This window comes from Phyllopteryx taeniolatus, chromosome 3 (assembly GCF_024500385.1).
Source record: "Phyllopteryx taeniolatus isolate TA_2022b chromosome 3, UOR_Ptae_1.2, whole genome shotgun sequence".
Lineage (NCBI taxonomy): Eukaryota > Metazoa > Chordata > Actinopteri > Syngnathiformes > Syngnathidae > Phyllopteryx > Phyllopteryx taeniolatus.
In genome coordinates, this window is record NC_084504.1 from 21,894,267 (window position 1) to 21,917,698 (window position 23,432).

Consider the following 23,432-nt stretch of genomic DNA (forward strand, 5'->3'; position numbering starts at 1 on the left):
GGCACTGCATCAAAAACTGACATCAATGTGTAAAGGATATCATCACATGGGCTCAGGAACACTACAGAAAACCAATATCAGTAAATACAGTTCGGCGCTACATCAGTAAGTGCAACTTGAAACTCTACTATGCAATGCAAAAGCCATTTATCAACAACACCCAGAAACGCCACCGACTTCTCTGGGCCCAAGATCATCTAAGATGGACTGCTGAAAAGTGGAAAAGTGTTCTGTGGTCCGACGAGTCCACATTTCAAATTGTTTTTGGAAATTGTGGATGTCGTGTCCTCTGGGCCAAAGAGGAAAAGAACCATCCGGACTGTTATGGACGCAAAGTTCAAAAGCCAGCATTTGTGATGGTATGGTGCTGTGTTAGTGCCAATGGCATGGGTAACTTACACGTCTGTGAAGGCATCATTAATGCTGAAAGGTACATACAGGTTTTGGAGGAACATATGCTGCCATCCAAGCAACGTCTTTTTCATGGACGCCCCTGCTTATTGCAGCCAGACAATGCCAAACCACATTCTGCACGTGTAACAACAGCGTGGCTTCGAAGTAAAAGTGTGGATATTACTATGAAAAATCTTTGTCTTAAAAGAGAAAAAGTCAATATTTGAGGAATGATCAAAATATCTCAACTGGTTCCCTGGTCGAATATTCCATTTATCATCCTGAGAGCAATAAATTTTCATTACATTACCTCACAGAGTGTTAAGTCAACATGAGAAGAGGTATTGACTGTAAGTGCTTACTAAAGCAAGCAAAGCAGAGCAGATTTATTTATATAGCGCATTTCATACACAAGGCAACTCAATGTGATTTACACGATTAAAAGCATTTAAAAACAAAGAAAAAAAACAGCCTATTAACATTTACAACAAAGACAAAAAATAAAAATTAAAATAAAATAAAAGATAAAAAATAGACTAGACTGGCCCAGTTTGTGCATGTCGTGGGGAGAAAGGGAGCTGGCAACACAAACCCAATAATAAAAAAAAAAATAAAAAAATAAGAAGGAATCTGATGCTATTGATCGATATGATCTTTTTGGACCATAATTCATTCGGTAATTAATAACCTCAAAAACCTAAAAATAAAAATATAAACAAAGACCAAAGGAACAGAGTAAGGACCATAGATAATTTTACACTTGAGTTTATTCATTTTATTTGTCATGTATGGGAGCCTTTACATTGCCAGACATTTTATTTGTACTGTTGCAACTTGGTCTCTTTTTGTTCTGAAGTATTTCATCATTCATCCCCAGTTGACTGCTTTCTTTGAATGTCTCGGCCTTGCACGTATTGCTGCGGTGAGTGTCGCGGATTGGGTCTGATGCCCCGCGGTGGATGGACAGAGGGACGTCTGCGGTGGGCCTCTGCACTGGTCGTCAGTGTGGCTAAGATGAGCGCACACACGGCCACCGTCAACGTCACCTTCAGCAGCCTGGACATGGTAGGTTAACCTTTAAGGGCAAGATTTGAGGAACAAACCTCAGTATGGCACAGTGCACAATGGAGACTGAAAAGTAAACCTTTAGTTAAGTCCTCGTGTGTATTTTCAATCTCATTGTATTTATGATGCACCGCTTACCTTTTCGTTCCACAGGTTGAAGCTGAAGCAACAGGTTTGTGTTGTAGTAATCTGCCGTGCCGCTGACGGTAGCACTTAAATACTTCTTCACATGTTGACTTAACATTGTTTGTCTGATGACGGAAGAGAGCGCCTGACTCCGTTTGTTCAATGATCTCTGCATAATTAACGGAACATTATTTTTGATCAAGCAACCGAGTTCATCTTTTCTAGAGTGTTGTCAGAAATATTTCATAGTTTTACAAAAGGACCACAAACAGTCCACTTCATGTCTAACGACATGTTTGATGAATAAAATATTGACGTGCAGGATGGTATCCTTCCGTCCATTTTCAACAGCGCCTTTCCCGGTTAGGGTCGCGGGGCGCTGGAGCCTGTCCCAGCTGACTTCGGGTGAAAGGCGGAATACACCCTGAACTGGTCGCCAGTCAGTCGCAGGGCACATATAGACACGGACAACCATTCGCACTTACATTCACACCGTCACTGAGTGGGAACTGTACCCACGCACCAAAGTCAGGTGAGGGTACCACGACACCATCAGTGCCTTACAGCAATTTAAAATGTTTTTTAAATGTATTTTTTAAAATGTTTTTTTCATTCAACTCAAGCTGGCTGCGTGGGAAAGGTTACTCCTCCATATAAGTGGACTGTAATGGTAAGAAGTGACAACAGGTTTCTTGATCACACCTCACCTTTATCTTGAAAATGTCATCTTGATGCTCTTCCTTGGTTTATGCAATGTAGTTTTGTGGACATGCTGTATGCTGCCCACTGTTGTATTGTATTTATACTTAGTTGCTTGAGTGGGGTGGGAAAAAAATGGATCCATTCAAGTACTGTAATGAAAGGAGAGTGACAGCCGCTTTTATTGAATGGGACAAACAGTCAGACGCACAAAAATCGAGAACACTCGCAAAGAACTGTTGTCAGCCGCAACTCACGCCCAGACGCTCACATGCAGACTAACCGGCCAAAGTGTCTCGAAACGGGCCCGGATGAAGCCAGATGACGGCATTCGTGGGCCTCGGCAATGGCCGTCCGTGTGGCTAAAATGAGCACACACACGACCATCGTCAGGGTGACCTTCAGCAGTCTGGACGTGATTGGTTCACCTGGGAGGACAAAATATTAGGAACAGATCTCAGCATGATAGAATATACCACTGGACACATATTTGTGTGTGTTTTTTTTTTTTTGGTATTCTGCTTACCTTTCCCTGCCACAGGTTGAAATTGAATCAGTTCTTTGTTGTTGAAGTGAGCAGTGATGTGCTGTACCACTGGCAGCAACGCTTAAATACGTCTTCTCATGTTGACTTCATATTCTATTTGTTTGATGATGAAATAGAACACCTTGACTCTGTTTGTCCAATTGATCTCCGCATAATAAATAAAATATGGTTTGATCGAGCAACCGAGACCACAAAAATAATCATTTAGTAAAGTTCTTGCGTGCAATCTCATTTCATATTTGATGTTCCTCTCACCACAGGTTGATGTCGAACCAGCTCGTTAGAGTTGAGGTGAGCAGCAATCTGCTCGACCACCGACGGTACCACTTACGTACTTTTTCTCATGTTGACTTCATCTAATACCGTTTGTCCAATGATGGAATAGTTCACTAAGACAAAAACCACTGTGACAACAAATAAAACACTGCGCGGTCAAACTGTCTTTATTTATTGTAATTTGTATTTAATTAAGGAACAATATACAATAGTAAAGCACATGTGTCATCATAACAGTCTCCAAAAAAAATGTTGATCTCATAAAGATTTATTACAAACAAGCATTGTACTGATTGGCTGAACCAAAACTGTATTAGTCATGAGCACTATTTGGTCCTCATGTGACTTCCCTGAGATCTACTCAGGATCCTTACACAATTTCATATTCAATGACTGCATTTCCACACAACAGACATTTCATTAGGTACCCCTAGACAATCGAATAGATCCGCACGATTAACTGTGATTGATTGGAGTGCCTGTCTGACAGTAAGCAATATCACGATAGTGAAAGCAGAACTTTGATGTCGTCAAATTAGCAGGTTATAATATAACAACAACATAGATGCTGTCGCTGCCCGCAACACTTAACAGAAGCACTGATCTATGTCGACATCGTCAATTCTAATATTTCATTCATGGGATTCTATTCATTCCTTCCCCACGTTATTCTCTTCATTTTGTAGCATTTCTCTTGGCTGCACTACTGCCAGTACGTTATGTGGACGTTAGATATCGGATTCCAGCGTCTATGTGCTGCCACGTCCATGTAATCAGCCCAGTACCAGCAGAATCAATAGTGCTGAAAGTTCAAAGGTAAACTATTTTCACCATGAGAATGTTTCTTTAACAATCATTTTAACTTTGAATCATTGTAATTTTAACCAATCCGATTTAAACTTCCTCCTCTAGCCCTCGATGACGTCTGCATTTTTCAGTTCCCTGATTGTTTAGGTTGCAAGTTACATTTAGTCTACCGCTGTCGTGCCCATCAGTGCGAACAGACTCTCGGTGCACACTACTTCTTGCGCCAACTCGCTGTCCTCGACGGGTTTCGGTGCAGACGAGGTCCAGTAAAGCCGTAGCTTGTAATTTTTGGAGGGTGGTGTTGCAGGTGCTACTTTTGCTAGCTACCCTCAGCGTGTCTTCACATGATGAGCAGCAGAGAGAGCAGGGAGCCGATCACAACGATGATGCTGTTGTAGATGGGGCCGCTGGACGCGCCGGTGTAGTACTCCATATCTCCGGAGCCCTCCGGCTCATACGCAGGCCTGGGTCCGTAGCCACCGCCGTACCGCGGGTAGCCGTAGCCTCCCCCGTAGCCCCCGTACCCTCCGTATCCCCCGTACCCTCCGCCGTAGCCGTACCCGGGGCGGCTCAGAGCGGACCCCAGCATGGCTCCTCCGATGGCTCCCGCCGCCGCAGCGCCGGCTACTTTACCCGCACTGGGTCCGTTGCTTCTGGGAGGGGCCGGCCTGTAGGCTGGCCTGCTGCCGCCCCAACCCCCCCTGAAGCCTCCGCCGCGTCGGGCCTCCGAGGTGGGGGTCAGTGTGGCTAAGAGCAGCACACACATGGCCACTGTCAGGGGGCCTTGTTGTAGCATGGACATGATTGTTTAACCTGCAACACATGGGACAAAAAGATGTTTATTATTACAGTTATCAGGGATTAACAACTGCACTGCATCACACTGGGAGCTGTTTCTAATGTACTCTGCAGGCAGACGTGCTGACCACATGAATGCACACTGCTCCACCTTCTTCACGGCCTCAGTTGAAAAAAGAAATCCAGGTTATACCGTTACGACATCTGATAACACTACGTGGAGCCTACACAGCATCTATTGGGCATCTGTAAAGCTGACGTTGAAGGTAGAGTTTACAGGAAGAGTCGGACTGAATGTTTTTAGAGTGGTTTCATTCCTGGCTGGACAAACACAACGAGTAGTGTCCAGAAAAATGATAAGAAAAAAGTACACAGCTACCCTTCAATAAGTGACAGACTGTTCTCTCTCTCTCTCTCTCTCTCTCTCTATATATATATATATATATAGATATATTCCATCCATCTATTTTCTATTCAGCTCATCCTGTTCAGGTCATTTCTGACCAACACTGAGAGGGAACTGAACCAGTCAGGCAAGTGAACCACACCATCCGTCACTCATTAAATTGTGATATCCTGAAAATGCAGTGCACGAGGAGTGACAGAAGATTTCACAGCTGCACAATCTCGTGCTGCTTTATCGTCTGGCCCACGTTGAAGTACAAAACTCATAGTTACTTATATATTTTGGGATGTTTTGGTTGTGCGATTGGCTGGCAACCAGTACCCCGCCTGCTGCCCGATGTTAGCTGGGATAGGCTCCAGCACGCCCGCGACCCTTGTGAGGGGAAGCGGCTCAGAAAATGGATGGATGGATGTTTTGTTCGCTATATTTTTGTGAGGAAAAAAAAGGACAAATGTGATTTGATATTATTAGAAACATGCACTTCATGCTGAATACATGCACTTACTACTGAACGGAAAGTTTTCAGACCCCCTTAAATTTTTCAAAATGGCTGCCCACCAACGTCCAAGTTCCAACCTGACAGAACTGGAGAGGATCTGCAAGGAGGCATGGCAGACGATCCCCAAATCCAGGTATGAAAAAAATGTTACATCATTCCCAAAAAGTATTAGGTGTAAAAGGGTGCTTCTACTAAATACTCAGCAAAGGGTCTGAATACTTATGGCTGTGTGATATTTCAGTTTTTCTTTTTTAATACATCTGCAAAAGTTTCAACAATTAACGTTTTTCTTCTGTCGCTATGGGGTGCTGTGTGTACATTAATGAGGAATTTTTTTTTTTTTTTTTTACAAATGATATTAACAAATGGCTGCAATATAAAAAAAAGAGTGAAAAATTTAAGGGGGTCTGAAAACTTTCCGTACCCACTGTTAGAAAAGTTAATTTTACCTGAGACAAACACAAACACGTAAGATGTTCTGAGCACGGCTCTGTTATTTTTACCACGCTGATTATTGAAGAGCTCTAAATAATCCTTCTAAATGGAGACACACTTTTTACACAAGCTTTCATCCTCTCTTGTGCCTTGAATTGTGTTCTCTTCAGTACCATGTGCTTCTACATATTTCAAAAAGATCACAATAGCAGTGTTCAATCTGAAATGATGTCCCTATGACCAATAATAGCAACCTAATATTAATAAGAGCTAACAGAATGGAACGGCTGAACTCATTACTGAGTGACATCATTTGTTCTATCATCAACACGAGCAAACCCACGCACACACTCACACGGACTTGCTGCTAAAATTACACTCGCAATAATCCTATTACAGGACCGTTCAGTCACAAACAAGGTGAGAACTTTCCAACACAAACAAATTGGACGTCGTCTCGATCACCGACGCACACAAGAGCGTCATTATTTACTCATTAAACAATTAAATAGCACAAAAGCATCATCTTCAAATTGTGAAAATGTACCTCATGTTGTGGGTAATACAATAATAGCCAATATTATAGAATCAAAATACACGCACATACTGTACTACAGTGGGGAAGGAAAATAAGAGACCATTGCAAGAGTAAACAAACATCATCATCATCATCATCGAGATGTTTATAGAAAATTTGCATGAACATCTCAATTAACAATTGTCGACATAAAGTGATCATTTTGCTGTGGTCTCTTTATTTTTTTAACATATTGTACAGAATCATTAAATGTAGAAGGCCAGTTACTTGCAAATTTCAATATTAAAAATTATTTTGATGGTTTCTCATCTAATGTAATTTCGGGTTTTGGTTGGTTAATCTTCCAAATTATAATAAATTAAATCATGAAATATTTCACTGTGTACTAAATCTGGATAATATATGACTTCCACTTTATTTTTTAAATTTTGCACTACAGAAATGAATTACGTTTTGCATGATATTCTAGTATAGTGCGATGCATCTAAATCAGGGCCGCCTGGTGCAATGTGGGAAAAGAAGAAGGACACCTAAGGACCAAATGAGCCACTTACGGGCCTGTTCTAAAAATAGCTCATCAGTGGTGGGACATTGTGATTTCCTAGGAATGGTGCAGAAATTACTTTTTTAATGTAAACATTTGAAGAGATTTATAGAAATATCTATATTTGTTTCCTACTTTGTAAATCAATATTGAGAGAAATCATTAACATGATCAGTGTTTACACAGAGATGGGTATCATTAATTATTAATAACATATAATTAATGCTGATTCGAGCAAATGTATTATTTCAGAAGTGTGTCTCAAACTGGTTGCCCTTGGAATTAATCAATACTATATAATAAGTGCCCGCCTGATCTAAATGAAAGTGCTCTGACCTGGTTGGTCTTTCGGGAAGAAATCAAAGTTCCTCAGGTGAAGCGCCTCCGGCTTTTCCCTCTTCCAGAAGCTGAAAACCACCAAGCGTGTGCGTTAGCAGCTCTGCCACCGACGGCGTGTGTATACCGTATATGAAGTGCGTATCACGGTCGGCCGCTTACCCTTCAGACGGTCACGTCGAGGGGATCATGCCTCTCCTGGCTGTCATTGGCTGGCGGAGTGGTTGGTAATCTGCTGCACCACTGACAGTAAGCCTAACACCTACTGGTCTCATTTGGATTTAATGCTCTAATTGTCCGATGAGTTGCGGTCTCGACTAATGGGATATTCCAGTCAGTTTGAGTACCTTTAGATCAGGTGTGGGCAAAGTGTGACCAGCGTGCCTTGTGCGGCCTTCCTCGTTCTTTCATTCGGCCCACTGATCATTTACATTATCAAGAATCCTGTCAAATTGTTGCCTTACTGTATTTTAATGTTGGTCATGATGGTGGTACTTGGGGAGCTAAGAAGTTTTTTTTAGACTGCACTTGTAAAAAGTTTGGGAACCACTGTTCTGTAGAAAATGGATGGATGGATGGATGACACACTTCTTTTTTTGAACTGGACACAATCTATCTTTTTTCAAAACTCTTTTTAATTAAATTACAATCATTATTCAACCACCCCAGCCCTACATTTTCACATCATCATGAGTTGTTCACATGTGAAGGACTAAAATATCTCATTAGCTTTAATTAAGAAGTCATCCCCCACCCCCCCCACCCCCCCCAAAAAAAAGAAGCAATCAAAAGAAGTCTGTAACATAAAGCATGCACATTCTCAAAATGACATTCAGACATTTGCATGAACTGTAAGAACTACACAGTACACTAAAGGTAAAAACAATACAAATCTACAAGCTCACTAAAATATGCCCTGTGTTGGCAGCGAGTGTAGTGGACACCTTGAAGCGGCTTAACGGTGTTGCAGTCGGCAAATATTATTTAATAACAGACAAGCGCGACACAACATGATGCCGTCTGGCCTTCTGTCTGTCTGTCTGTGTGCCGCTCAACACTTTTACTGACCTACTTCCACTTGGGCTCTGAGTGTGCATGTAAGCTGTGTGGATCGCACAACAAGCAGACACAAGCGGTCTTGTGTTGTGCACCAGGCTTAAAAATAACAGCTCCAGAGTCTTTTGTTGTGCTTTCAACATGTCAACATGACATTCCTATTTTTTCATTTCGTTGAATGATTGCGTATGTTATTTCACACAAAGATGAATTAGGAGTACCTGTGAGTTGAGGAAGAACCACTCGTCCACCTGCAGTAGGGGACAAAAAGCCGCCCGGTGCATTGTGGGAAAAGAGGAAGCTTTTTTACCTTTGTGCTCATCATCTGATTTTTATGTGGAGGAAATATAATCCTAGTGGTTTGTTTGTGCTTGGTGAGTATTTAGCAGGCACTTGACTGACAGCGTGACACGATGCTTGTGCTACAAACGGGCTTGAGACAATCAGCGTGGATTAGTGGTTAACATGTCTGGGTCGCAGTCAACAGGCCCTGGGTTTGAATATCGGCTCAGGGCCTACTTGTGTATGTTCCCTTTGGGCTTGTGTCATTTTCTTCAGGTACTTTGGCTTCCTCCCACATTCCAAAAACATACATGTTAGGTTCTCTGAAGGTTCTCGAGGGTGCGTCCTGCCTCTCACACAAAGTCCGCTAGGATAGGCTCCACGGACAATAAGCTATAAAAAAAAAATGGATGGCTGGCCAATCACTGCCCGATGATAAAGAGTTTGTCAGCTTCCCTGAGTCACATTGTGTTGTGAAATGTCCACACACAACGTAACAAACCGTCTCCACGATCCAAAGCAGACGCAGCGAGATGGCGTCCTCGCTGCGTGTCTTCTTCTCGTTTTTGGAGCTTGTCGTCGCCCGACACTTTGACATTCACATACATGCGGGGCCCTCGGGGAGACAGCCGAGCTGCTTCTCTATGATGCAGCGCAGGACGTTGTACCTGCAAAATATAAGCAGTTATGAATTATACTCGCTTAATCCCCAACTAATCAATTAAACACTTAGAGACCTTGTTTAACATAACATTTCACAAATGAATATGAAATGAAAAAGGCTTTTTTAACCCGATTCATCGATGTGTGCGAACATGTGCGGGCGTGAGTCGCCAACTGTCTTTTTTTTCTTGTTTTTGGTGATGTTCTACTTACACAGTAGAATAGTGTGCGAAGCGCTGCCTCCACAAGAACCAATTATTGAATTGTCCTTGTGGCTATTTTGCTAGCACGGACCAGGCTTCAGTTCCTCCAGTATTTATGGTAAAACGAAAACCAGACTCTCCACTGGTATACAGTCACTCACTTGTATGAGACCCCCCCCCTTCAAAACGGGCTAAGAAATAGATTGTCCATCTGTTCCCTAATGCTTGATTGAGCCTTGTGATATTTTTGACAAAAAGAACATCACAGAATGTGATCAACATCTGGGGTTCTTATTGGCTCCATTAATGTAGTGTGAATGGACACAAGCTGCTGTACCTTCTCCTCAGCTTCTGCACCTCTCTGTCCTCCTCCTCCTTCAGCTTGGTGATGAAGCTCTGCAGCACGGGCATTTCAAACTTGATATACTGCGCCACCTGGTGGAGTGGAGAAGACACGCACATGAGCAGGCAGCAGTTCACTGCGTGTTTGTGTGTAGCTGCTTACTTACATCATATGTGACTTCTTCTCCCAAGTCCTCCTCCATGAGGAACAGTTTGCACACCTGCTCACACGGACCCTGCATAACTCTCAAAACCAGAGGGAAGTCACTGCGCTTCAGCTTCACTCGCTCTGAAACACACATGCACACACACACTTACAGATTACATTTGTAAATTTTAAAAGACGTACAGATGCACCCCCCTCCCCCCCCCCCAAAAAAAGAAGAGGATGATGGGAGTGTTATTGCTCACCTCCACTGGCATGGGCGAGGTAGAGTGCAAAATCATCCGGACTGTTTTCAATCTTAAACTTGTTGAGGAGAACTCTCAGCACCTGCGGCGTCGTCATGCAGCTGTTGATGCGAACGTTGGTCACCGAGCCGAAAGCAGGCGTGAACACGGCTGTCTGAGACACACAAGTATCGAAATGGGAAGTTAATTACAACACTTGACTGGAAACATTTGGGAGTATGAGAATTCGTTATATCTGCGTTCTAGTTATGTGTTGACCTTGTGGTTGTAGAAGTGTCCATTGATGGAGAAGCGATGGCGTCGGATCTTCCTCTGGTCGCTGGGGGAGCGGCGGTGGGCCCGCCTTAGGACCCCGGCGTCACTCTTGGTTCTGAGGAGCTGAGCTGAGTTCTCGCTGTCCTCTGATGGATCAATGGGAAAGTCACATGAAACTTCCTAAATGAGTTATTTCTTTATCAGACTTACTGTACATTCTTAATGAGAACACGCACCTTCCGCGTGCTCCATCACGCCGTTGTCTTCCGATCGGTTGTCAGGCGGCGTCACCTCCATAGTGGGCGGAGTCACGTGTGGCTTCTGTTGACCGTCTGTGCTGTTTGGGGAACTGTACGGAAGTCCCGCATTAACAGTTTGTCCCCGTTTGTCATCTGTACATATATTAAATATTATACGGTAACTGACAACATTAGGTACACTGGTCGCCAGTCAATCACAGGGGAAAAGACAAGGGTGGGCAAAGTACGACCCGGCAGCCGGAGGTGACCCACTCCGTTCTTTAATCGGTTCCACCGAGCATTTGCTTTATCAGGCGTCTCGTAATTTAAAAAAAAATACAAAATGTAGACATTCTTTCCCTAAAATTGGTTAATTATTATAAGTATTAATTTATTTGTCCATTATATAAGTGGATACTTGATTGTTAGCAATACAATGAGATAATGTAAAATAAATAATTGCACATACACTAAACAACTTTTATTCTATTTAATAATTGGTTAGTTAAAATAATTATTTTAAAATGGGGATCATTTTTAATTTATAAATTAATAAATAAACGGGGATATTTTCCTATAATAGCCAATTTCACATATGTATTAAACAATCTTTTATTAATTTGATTAAATAACTGGTCTATGAAATCATTAAATTATTACAAATAATACAATTAAACACTGGGAGTAATTTTTTATTTTATTACTCAAATAACTACATACTTTACATAGAGATTTTACAATATTTGAACCTATTGTATTAAATAATTGGTTAGTTAATTATGAAATTTGTAAAGACACAGTAGAACTGTTCCGGCATGAAAGGGATACAGATTTTCCATTCTGCTTGACCTAACAGCCGAACAGGACAAAAAACAAAAAAAGAAAAAAAAGAAAAAGAGACTTATTTTATTGTTAAAATAAACTATTTTAAATATTTTACATACATGTTACAATTGTTTTATAACCGAGTCTACGAATGACCTGACCCATTTGTCAGTTTTACAAATCAGACGTCAATATGCTCACATCAACACTCTCTTTCTTTCTCGTTCTCTCTCTCTCGCTCTTTCTCTCTCAAAAAGGATTATTGTTATCTTTGTAAAGACAGAATTTAGTTCTTGCATTGGACCTCATGAGATCATACTGGTGTGCCTAATAAAGTGTCCCGTGTGTGTACATTTGCCCCCATTGACCTTCGATGTGTGGACATTTCCGGTCATTGTGGCGTAACCTGACCCACGTGCACGTCTCACCCCTGACTGTCCAGAATGCAACCCGAGTGCCAGGATGTGGAGGAGGGAGGCGGTCGGATGCGCTCGTGGTCGTCCTGCATCTGAAGCCTGATTGGTCGCCGCAGGCCCCAAAAGATATTCAACAGGCCCTCGACGATCAGCTCCCCCTCTTCCTGTTAGGAGGAATCAATGAATTACCCACCGCTGGATCGAAGAACTGGCAGGCCATGTGTTTAAAGTGGCAGACAATGTGAGGCACATACAGACCTCTCTGTGCCTGAGCTGCAGATTCTGTCCTTCATGGTAAAGGTTGTACGTTTTCAGATGCGAGAGGATGGTTGCCCTGGAGACAGAGATGGCCGAATCTCAGCAGCAGGCTTGAACATGTCTCTTTGGCTGGATTTACACTGCATGGTTCGGATTTTACGTTCTCAAGTGGCATAACTGGGATACGCGCCAAGCAGATGTGCAACAATTAATCGACAACTAATCGACCATCAAATCAATCGACAACTACTTTGATAATCGATTCATTGTTTAAAGCCATTGTTTAACTGATTTTTTTTCAAATCCGCATAATTTCAGCCTCTCAACAGTAAATATTCTCAGATTGAGGTAGTCCTCCATGAAATACTGATTATTTTTGTATTAAATCAAAGTAAGACATTTGCAAACATCTACAGTGGAAACTTGATTTACTGGACCTCGATTTAACGGACGTTACGGACTTTCTGGACAGTACGTGTCCAAAAATAGTTTCCAGTTACAGTTGTCACTTAAACCGCCATTAACAAAGTCTGTTAGTTGCAAAAATGGGCCCCTGTTGTTTACTGGTGCAATATAGGCAGAGACTGGGACAAACGTTACTCTGGGTTACAGATATACTACAATATGACAGCTGTGGACTCGAGTCACATGACTTAGACTCGAGTCATGAATTTGATGACTTTAGACTCAAAAAAAGACTTGCAAATCGACTTGGACAGCAATTACTCGTGACTTCACTCAGACTGGAGCACATTGACTTTTCACATTTTTACCAAACTATTGAGATATGTACACTCTGCAACTCACTTTCTATATAGTATAAGTATATTTCATTATAGGATTTACAGAATGATGTAACCCTAATGTTGATGTTCTCAACAGATCTCTCTCATGTTGAAGTGTGTCCCCCCACACTAAAGGTTTATTACAGCTTATTTCTCTTAACAGGTAATGCCCTGTTGGGCATGTTCATGTAGAGCAGGGGTGTCAAACTCATTTTTGTCACGGGCCACATCGTAGTTATGACTTCCCTCGGAGGGCCGCTACGACTGTGAACCCATATAAATGAAAGATTACCTCATATACTGTAATTACATACAGTATACACAACACATTGATGAATAGCCAGTTTTGAAATCAGAAGCCTATAAAAACATGTTTCTTTTCAAACAAAGGGGGATGGGTAACAAAAAAATGCTTGCAAATATCTCAATGGCATTACACCAGAACACAATGAGCAATTTTGATTTGCTTTCGTGGGCCACATAAAATGATGTGGCGGGCCGGATCGGTGATGTAGCGGAATTGACCACTCTTTGGTCACTTTTTCCAGACACTAAAGTAATGATTTCATTCAAAGAAAAAAACTGCAACATAAATCTACAATAAATGTGGCTGTTACATAAGGAACACATGCCATGAAGTACTGGTAACATACACGGAAATGACAATTAACGTAACAATATGAAGAAAAATAAACTCGCGTTGGTGGCAACCAGTTCAGGGTGTACCCCGCCTCCTGCCCGACGATAGCTGGGATAGGCTCCAGCACGCCCGCGACCCTAGTGAGGAGAAGCGGCTCAGAAAATGGATGGATGGATGGATGGACTCGCGTGGCTTGACGTCACATATGCTCGTTTTCGTTAGCATTAGCAGGAGGCTTTGTGAACGATCACGCAAATAGTTACACGGCGAGCCGGCTGTGCCCCGGCTGCGCTTCCTGTTCACTACAGTTGGGTTTAGTCAGTGTAGTGTTCTCAAGAATCAGTCTTGTATTTCTTTTTTTAATTCACTTTACAATGCAATCAGCACACAGCGAGCAACCATTCAACACGAAGCAACATTCTTCTTTGTGTCTTTTTCTTCTTCGCCTGTTATTTACGTAACATAACACATCATTTAGTGCCCCCTAATGTTCTGACTCAGATACCACAATTGGAAAAATTGTGCTTTTAAAACAAGATGACAAACTTGTGTTCCTCTTTTTTTAAATCAATGCTTTTGTTTTTGATACAAGAAATGCCAAGATTACGCTGAAATGTATTTACATTTGTTTTATTAATTTTTATTTGTGTTTGAAATTGCCTCGCAAGAAATGTTTGCAGACATGAAAATGCAGTTCCTGCTGCATGCACAATGTGAATTAAAGAAAAATAATTTTGATTATCTGAAAGAGGAAACCAATAGGTTGTTCATTATTAAATGAAATGTCTCATTTTCTCTTGTGTATTCAGAATTGCTCTTTAACCAAACAAAAATATATTTTAGCCGATTACTTGATTATTCGATAGAATTGTCATCAGGACACCCGATTACTAATTGCAGCACTACTGGATGCAAATTCTCCTTTGTGACAGTTCTGTTTTATGTCACTTCAGAAATAAATGCGCACAAGTCTGTTTTTTTCTGGGATACGGTCTAGTGGTGGATGGAAAGGTGCAGATGATAACCAGTGGAAATCCTCGTAACTGGAGTAAATTGTCAAAGGAGAGTCCCACACGCAAGTCTACAACACCGGGCAGGCCCGGGGGTCCCAGAATTTGGAATTACTGTCATGGTTATAGTCACTGGAAGGATCAGTGTCTGTTGCTAAAAGCTAAGGGGAAGCATCCGTTGCCATCTCATGCTCCAACTATGTCATGTTCTACAGTGTCTCTTAAGGAGCCATCGTGCTCCCATTAAAATTCTCAGTGACACGGGGGCTAAACATTCATTTGTTATTGAATCTGTGCTGCCTTTCTCATTGGAGTCGAAAACAGGAGAGTCTATCGGCATGCAGGGTATGAAGTTAGGATTCATGCCGGGGCCACAGCATTTCATGGTATTGGATTGATTAGTTTGAATGTAGATGTTAATCGACAATCAGATATAGGCATTAAATCAGAATTGGGCACTTGAACCAGCAGTAAATTCAGCCTTTGTAACACTACAGTGGTTTTGTAATCAAAAGTGAGAGGCTTACTTGCTGATGAACTTGTTCTCTCCGACCTGAACCCCATTGTGAGTGCCATCCATGGTCAGACTGCATGAGCGGGGCTGAGGGGAGAAACCAAAGAGGTGCCTGATCATTATCGCCAGAGTCTCATAACTCCTCATGACCAGCAGAGGAAGAGCACAAAAGAGCCAAAACACAAGATTTGTTACGTGGCAACTACTTCCTCCAAGAGACAAACAAACACGCTGGCTTCGACCACATACTTGAAAACACTCCGAAACACATACACTAGTTGGATCTCTTGGCCACCACAATCAATTCACTTACTTTTCCATTTTTATGTTTGTTCATGGCGGGTTGGAAAAAGAAGCTTCTGTGAGGGTGAACAGGTGCAGGACACGTGCAACATGCTAAGACAAAATTCCTATTTCAGCTGCTCCAACATGGACAGAGACATGCAGCCAGCAGATGAGGGAAGAACTAAAGACATTTGAGCTCACACAACTGAAATATGAGTGAAACGAGAAACATGAAGACATATTCCAGTTCTGTGCATGTGTTCACTCGAGTTTGCTTAAAGTGGAAAGCTGGCGTTAGTATGTTCCAAAGTGTTTTTCCATCGCATAGGTCAAAATGGGAATTGTCTGAACAGCTGTCATGATGTGCAGAGGAGGAATTCTCTGCATGTTGTTGAGACTTTTCCTCTCTAAATCAGGAATCCCAAGACTTTCATTCATCACCCTAACATTTACGTGATGTGATTACGTTTAACATGCTAAGCAGCTAGCTAGCAGGATGTTTGACAGCTTAACAGTAGTATGTGTAACATCCATGTATTATTCACTAAGAAATGAAGGTAAATGAAAAACATTAAAAAGATATATGATTATATTCCCAGAGCCTGACCTGTACAGAAAAGATGGCCAGACTTTTTAAAGACTGGAAACCAAACCTCCATCACTGGGTTTGTGAAAGGCATTTTCACACAAGTACAGTACATATAAAATATATGGTTGGGTTGTCTTTGAGTAATTTAGTGAAACAAAGGCTGTCCTGCTAGCTACAATGTACAGTGCACTATCCATTTTAGTGCCAAAATAGCACATATCTGTGAAACTAATTCAAGCAACAGAGATGTCAATAAATTAGCCAGTCTGTCTCAATGTATTAATTTTCATCATGTCTATTTTTTCATCAATGTACCTGATGAAATGTAAATTATGGCCGCTGTTTCGTCTCCCTTCCGAGCAATTTACCTCACGTAACATCTGCTCTTTGACTGGCACTTCACACATTCAAACAAAATTCAAGCCATTTTCTCTGTTTTCTCAATTGATCAAGACATGTCCTCTAAATTTCGTTGTAATTGGTGAAACTGGTGTGCGTGCTAATTTTTTTGCAATTCAAATTAGTTTTGGGGGGGTCTGTTTGAATGTTTTTATACGATACAGCGGTAGTTTTTTCGAATACATTTTTTTTAAGGAAACTGAAACATTTACAACTGAAATGAATGGCCTTTCAATGAATTTCATTGGGGAAAACTGATTTGACATACTATTAAAATTAGTTAAAAGTTTGATCACAGAACACAAACTTGTAAGTCAAAGTACTGCTGTATAATAAAAACTTAAATACTACCATTAATTGGTTATAAAAGTTCAGACCAATTAGATGCTAAAGAGATCCAGCAGACAAATATAAATAAAGATAAATACACTGCATTATACAAAATTGATGTAGCATACAGGAAGACAATGACTGGTAGCTTGTGTACATACCCAAAACTATGAGCAGTGTTGTCATCCAGGGGTGTTTGTGTGCGCGTGTGTTTATAAAGTGAGACTTCTCTTAAGACAGCGAAAAGCAAAGAGACAGAGGCGAGCGGGGGCAAGGAAGCGCTCCCTTTCCGCTGTATCAGTTCCTCATTTGCTCAGCCAGTCACACAGGAAGTTGAAACACAGCCATGACTTCCTTAATCCAACGTCAACACAGATGAATTAGCTCCCACAGACCGTCTACATACACACACATCAGGTTTTAACACACAGCTGCTATAATCTGAGCCTGTCAATCAGTTCTCAGAATTTGATTAAATATTAAAACGCAATCAGCCGAGCGCTATCAATATTTCAGTACTTGTATGTCACGCTTGTCAAGCATAACAGGTGGTGTCCAGCTACAAAATGGAGGTGATTAGACTTTAACACTGCGGCCGCGGTCAAGGGTAGCCGTGCTTGTGGGCTCATTATAGCGTGTTTCCACACTTGACTCTGCAGATCTTCGGTTGTTGTGACCTCTGGGACAGGACCTGTTAAAGCTGGGTACACACATACCGATTTTTAACCTCTTGACAAGTTAAGTGTGTGCTGACTGCTCTTATGTGGTGTACTCACGATGACCAAAACAGCACACCACACACACACACTACGATATCTCTGACAATGGTGAGTCTGCTCCCCAAAACCAGATTTCTGTGGCAGTACCAAGACTGACCTCCTCTATTTGTGACCTGCAACAGCACGAGCTTCAGATTGCTTCCTAATTGCCGATCGTTCTGTTTTGATTGGGTCACAATCACGGAGTCCGTGGTTCAACCAAACTCGGTGTTAACCACACACGATTTGGCATTCGACATTACACCGATTTTATCGGCCTTATCGGTATCGGCCGATAATTAGCATTTTATGCTGATCGGCTTTAATGTCATAATGACGTCATTGATCGGCTTCGCAAAAGACATTTACTCCGCGTCGCCATCGTGCACAGTATATTTGAATCAAAAAGCTAGTTTATTTTTAGCCTTGTCGCGTGTCTTTTGGCGTAGTCCAGTAAATATCTGACGGCCAATAAAATTATTAAAAAAAAAAAAAAACATGTTGGCAGTGTGGAACAGACAACACGTCTGGGACGTGATGCCTGGTCAGACTACAAGACAAATTTGCTCTTTCACGATTGCACTATGTCAGACTACTGCAATAAAATCTTGTATTCCGATACCACCGCATCCCGTTTTTTTCCGAACACTGGGCTTCATTATGTCAACGCAAACGCAACCGGATACACTCGTTACCATGGCGACGACAACAATAATGGATCGCGCCGTGTGTTTCTAAGAACAAAATGGGGAAAAACGTGTGTTGGTGGTCACCGGTGCTCAGGAGAGGACGTTCGTTTAAGGCTTGCTTCGGGTATGTTCATGTACTTTTAATACGATACGGCCCGCAAGCAGGCAACAAAACGTTAAATAGCCTAGCAAGCTAGTGATAGCTCGAACGGTTGTATGTAAACATGCCGCCGTTCTGTCGAATCATGATCTAAAGTTTCGGTGTGGGTGAAGTAATTTCATTAAAAAATAAGTAATTTAAGTACAGTAAGTTAGCACCCATTATTTCTGTCATGTTGTAATGTTGGTTTGACCTGACTGATTAGAATACATGACCTGGCTAGAGCAGTGATTTCCAACCTTTATGGAGCCAAGGAACATATTTTACAATTGAAAAATCTCACGGCACACCAACAAACAAAAATCTCACAAAAAGTGGATACATTAATTACTGTATTTACTTCCTGCCATCTAATAGAAGACCATTCATTTGTTCTGTCTGTCACTATGCCTCACTGACATAAATAGAGGAACAAAGATACATTATTTATTGTAAATATATCTTTTTGAGCAATTAGGTACACAAGTATATACAGTAAATGAACAGGTCATTTAAATAGATACAGTCCTCCATCATGTGATCAGATATCGTTTTTTTAAACTCGCTGATCGGCCCCAAAGATCCTGATCGTGTAAAGTCTATTTGCCATTGTAAATGTTGAACAGGTTTAACATTAATGATGGTCAATGTGTTTTCTGAGCAGACCCTCAGAAAGGAAAAAAAAAAAAAATCACTGAACGCACCACACACCGCAGGGTATTTGGTCAGGATCATCTTTTACACACATCTGACAATCGGGCCTTTGCTGACTTTGAAACTTGGTTGCATTGTGGGTATGTGTGTACCCCACTTAACACTGCTTCCACCACAGGAGCCTTATTGTTACACCAACTTCCGAACGCTAACATTCAAACACCTCTGTTGAAATCAAAATGTCATCGCCAAACGTCAGTAGACCTAAAATCAGCGGACATCAAAGGATGAACTGTTTGTTATGATTTACTGGGCATTAATCAGTACTCAAGAAGTACTGTTGCTCTCAGTTTTAAAAAGGTTGGTGAACATTCATTTAGTGTAAGAACTGGTACCTACAAGAACTGCTACAAGTAAAAATGCTTTTATTGTCTTTATCAGCACTTGCTTCATTTTTTTTTTCACTCTGTACTCTGCTTCCAGAAGTTGAATCTATTCTCGTCCAATGCTGAGGTTTACCATGGGAATGAAAGCCAGACTCGCTATTAGCTCAGCAGTATATGAGGCGGGGTATAAAGTTACTAATTTGCCCTAGACAGTGCCAGTGGCTAAAAACAGACCAATTTCAGTGAGAAAAGAAAGTTTATAAAGGCTTTATGTCTCATTCATTTTGCATTATTTTATATGGTTACAAATATTTTGGAATCCAAACGAATCACAGGTTGACAAGCATCGCAGAACAAATCCCCTGTAACGTAATTTGGAAAAAAATGGAGGAGGAGTCGAGAGTTCAAATGTACATCTCAGTCGAATAAAGTCCCTAGTGGCTCATTAGGGCGTCAGCCGTTCGTCTGCTTCCGTCTCCACCCCCCGCTTGTCGCCATCGCGCCCACTGCGCCTCAGCTGAAAGCATGTCTACAATCTGATTGGATTCACAGTTTTTCTTGTCTGCGTCTCTCGTCTGAACTCTCTCCTTGGTGTGTGATTGTGAAAGAGCGCAGGCCATTCTGCGTGTAATTAAAACTCATGACCACGACTTCCTGGCTACCATCCCCCCCCCCACCCTCCCCTCAAACCGACAAACACACGTGTGGTTGTTTTTGCGTGTCTTTCAGTGAGATGAATAGCTTTTAAAACCCTCCTCCCGACCCCTTTCAACCCTCCCGCCTCTGCAGATCGCCTCTATTGTCATTAGTGTCATAGCAACACCAGAAACGTTGAAATATCCGAGCCAAAAATATAGTTCCTCCTGCTTCTCGTTAGACATGGCAGGGGCCATTTAAAGCTTGGCAGATGAGACTGGAAGAGAGATTAGGTCATGTGAAACGAAAGCTCGATCAGCACCACCAATCAATGATTGTGTAAGAATCTAACCATCTATCCATTCTCTATACAGTTTATACCACTATATGGTGGTTCACCTACCGCGGCGCCCACTTACTGTAATGCCTCGCATGTGGGAAGGAAGAGCCACAGCAATTAATTAATTACAAATAATTAATTAATTAATTTGCTGATGCAGCCAAATGTCCTCTTGCGTGCTATTTTTGTATTTTCTGCATGCACTATTCTTGCTGAAATGATGCCAATTTCCCCATTGTGGGACGAATAAATGTTATCTTATAGATATTTATTATATTAATGGACTTTTAAACTTACAGGCCCCTTTTCTCAAGTGACGTAGCGGACTAGCGGTGACGTTCCGATTTCTGGTTCCAGTCCTTTAGCGTTATTGTTTATTACAGTATTTTCTCTCAAGACACATTAACTTGACTGGTATTTTGCTCTTCAAAAATTGGTTACTGTCCGCTATAACGCGGTTTAAGACAGACATACAGTATGTGACAAGTGTATCACCCCATCGCTTATTTTGGTGTTTTGCGACTTCATGTCACGATAGCTTAGCAATTAGCATGGCGTCTTCGTCTTTCTCCTGTTAATTACTCCTCGTCTTCCCTTCATATGAACGATACATGTCAGAGGTGTAGCTTATTCCCTTCCATGACGGCGATGCTTAGTGACTTATGCTGCGGTAAAACTAAGGATGCATCGATACCGATATCAGTATCGATGCTGATATTGTGCAGTCCTCTGTATTCGCAAAAATAAACCGATAGTAGGACACAGATGACAACACTTTTAGGCTTCTGTAAATTACGTGTGCTCAAATGTAAGTCAGCGTGCATCCCTTGATAAAACTATTTTTAAAAAATACAGTAGAGTCCTGCTCGATATGGACAAGATGGCGCCTACCCGGGTGGACGCCTCGGTTACGAGCTCTGTAGTATTGTTTTTGTTTTTGTGTTTGGCATGGAGACGGAGGCGGCGCCACAGAGGGAAGCGAGCCGGCATCCAAGTGAAGCTCCGCAAGAGAGGATTGGCGTTTCCGTCGATCCACCTAGCGAATCTACGCTCCCTACCCAACAAAATGGACGTGCCAATTATACATTACTCGTGCACTCACTGTAGTAGTCTCGCAACGCTGGATTATTTGCATATCTGTTGTTGACCAATACTGGCCACTCATGCCAGAGTAGCATCTGCACCACTTGCACACTGACTGAGGAGTATCTGCAACATTTGCACAATCAACATTTCCCCAGATTATTGCACTACTAGTCACTTTAAACTTGCATACACTCCATGAAGTCTCTGCGCCCTTTGCACAATGGTCATTGCACCGGACTATTGCTATATTAGTCATTCAAACTGCTCTAAGTGCTAAAGGACTCTCCATCTTTTTGCACATATTGTCAAAAAAAAAAAAAAATTGGTACCGGCATTACCAGATAACTAGCAACCCTTTATTGCTCAGTGACTGTTTTTCTCAACGTCTTTATGTCTCAAAAGTCGTACTAGAGCGGCTCCAACTACTGGAGACAAATTCCTTGTGTGTTGTTTTGGCCATAACTTGGCAAAATAAAAATGATTCTGATTCAGGGTCACGGGGAGCTGGAGCCTTTCCCAGCTGACTTCAGGTGAGAGGTCGGGGTAAAATACCCGGGACAATCACCGGGCACATATAGAGACAGACAAACATTCTCACTCGCGCTCACAAGTCACTGAGTGGAATTTGAACACAGGCGAGTAAACCACTAGAAAATCAAGGTATTGCCAAATAATTGTTTCTCTAATAAAAGAGGTAACAGTACATCTATCATCCAAGGCTACACTAATGTATGGAATCAATTGGCATATTTTTAAAGGGAAAAGTCACAGTACCATTTTTGAAAACAGGAATTTTAACCTTATCTACTGCTTGTTACATAACCAGTCACAGCCGAAACACACGCCCACTTCGATGCTCCTCCAAGCTTTAGACGGAGCCCCCACTTCATGCTGGGCACTGTCCTCGCATCACTTGAACGAGATGTTCCACAAAATGTTTTTTAAAAAAACACGAAATTGTGACTGTTAATGATTAAAAAAACATTAAAATAACTTAAATGTATGACCACAATGCCGCAGTCCAAGTGTTAATATTAATGAGCAGCTTACCCCAAACTACGACGACGGAAGCGTCAAAGGGTTCGGTTCCGGTCCTCCGTTTGACGTTTTTGGTGTGAGGCGCCGGTTGAACTGGAGCTGTTTTCCCCCCCTCGGTACGTCCACCGCCCACCCCCACCACACCCCCCGTTCGCCGTCGCTCGGTGTGGCCGCGTTGTGGTGCTCCGACTCGGATCGACCCGAGTCCATCTGTCGCGGCGGGCGGCGAAGCTCGCTCGCGCCTCACTGGCAGCCAATCAGCGCGCGCCAACCCCCCCCCCCCAACAATACGCGTCTTTTGTCCGTGAGACTCCCTCACACATGAAGGAAAGCGCCCGAACAATAGACGAGCTACCAACACAAACAGTCAGTAGCGTTTCTCTTGGTCGCATTGCTTCCAGTGCGTACTGGGTACATGTGGAAGTTAGTGTGTATTTTTTATTTTATTTTTGTCCAATCGTATTTCAGCCTCAATGTGTTGCTATGTCAATGTAACCTGCCCAGGGCCTTCAGAATCAGCATTGCTGGCTGGTGTACAGTCACGTCCATAAATATTGGGAGAGCCACACAATTGTCATCTTTTTGGCTCTAAACACGACCACAGAGGATTTGAAATGAAAAAATAAGATGTGCTTTGATGGCAGTCTTTCAGCTTTATTTTGAAGGTATTTCCATGCAAATAAGGTCAATGGTGTAGGAATTACAACAGTTTTTATATGTACCTCCCATTTTTTT

General features: G+C 42.0%; 2 protein-coding genes across 3 annotated transcripts; both read right to left on the minus strand.

Annotated features, from left to right (window-relative positions):
* Positions 1-1,142: 1,142 nt before the first annotated feature.
* rassf2b (Ras association domain family member 2b) lies at positions 1,143-22,868 on the minus strand. Of its 2 annotated transcripts, none has more exons than XM_061767617.1 (14): positions 22,710-22,868; positions 15,382-15,455; positions 12,420-12,495; positions 12,174-12,325; positions 10,918-11,030; positions 10,685-10,827; positions 10,427-10,580; positions 10,183-10,304; positions 10,011-10,108; positions 7,632-9,475; positions 7,470-7,540; positions 2,292-4,726; positions 1,597-1,753; positions 1,143-1,468 (listed from the first exon to the last, which is right to left on the minus strand). In XM_061767617.1, exons 2-10 carry the CDS (start codon positions 15,432-15,434, stop codon positions 9,406-9,408), a joined length of 981 nt encoding a protein of 326 aa, XP_061623601.1. In that variant the 5' UTR covers positions 15,435-15,455; positions 22,710-22,868; the 3' UTR covers positions 1,143-1,468; positions 1,597-1,753; positions 2,292-4,726; positions 7,470-7,540; positions 7,632-9,405. The 2 variants fall into 2 exon arrangements, with proteins under 2 accessions (XP_061623601.1, XP_061623602.1); XM_061767618.1 differs by lacking the exon at positions 22,710-22,868 and adding an exon at positions 17,133-17,215.
* On the minus strand, positions 4,254-4,715 carry sprn2 (shadow of prion protein 2). Its single transcript, XM_061767049.1, has one exon. The coding sequence runs from the start codon at positions 4,713-4,715 to the stop codon at positions 4,254-4,256; it is 462 nt and encodes a 153-aa protein (XP_061623033.1).
* Positions 22,869-23,432: the final 564 nt, after the last annotated feature.

Coding starts and splice junctions, on each gene's coding strand:
- sprn2 (XM_061767049.1), bottom strand. CDS start 4,715: ATGTCCATGCTACAACAAGGCCCCCTGACAGTGGCCATGTGTGTGCTG.
- rassf2b (XM_061767617.1), bottom strand. CDS start 15,434: ATGGATGGCACTCACAATGGGGTTCAGGTCGGAGAGAACAAGTTCATC. Junction 10,581..10,684: donor GACACTTCTACAACCACAAG/GTCAACACATAA, acceptor TGTGTGTCTCAG/ACAGCCGTGTTCACGCCTGC. Junction 10,109..10,182: donor GAGAAGAAGTCACATATGAT/GTAAGTAAGCAG, acceptor CCACTCCACCAG/GTGGCGCAGTATATCAAGTT.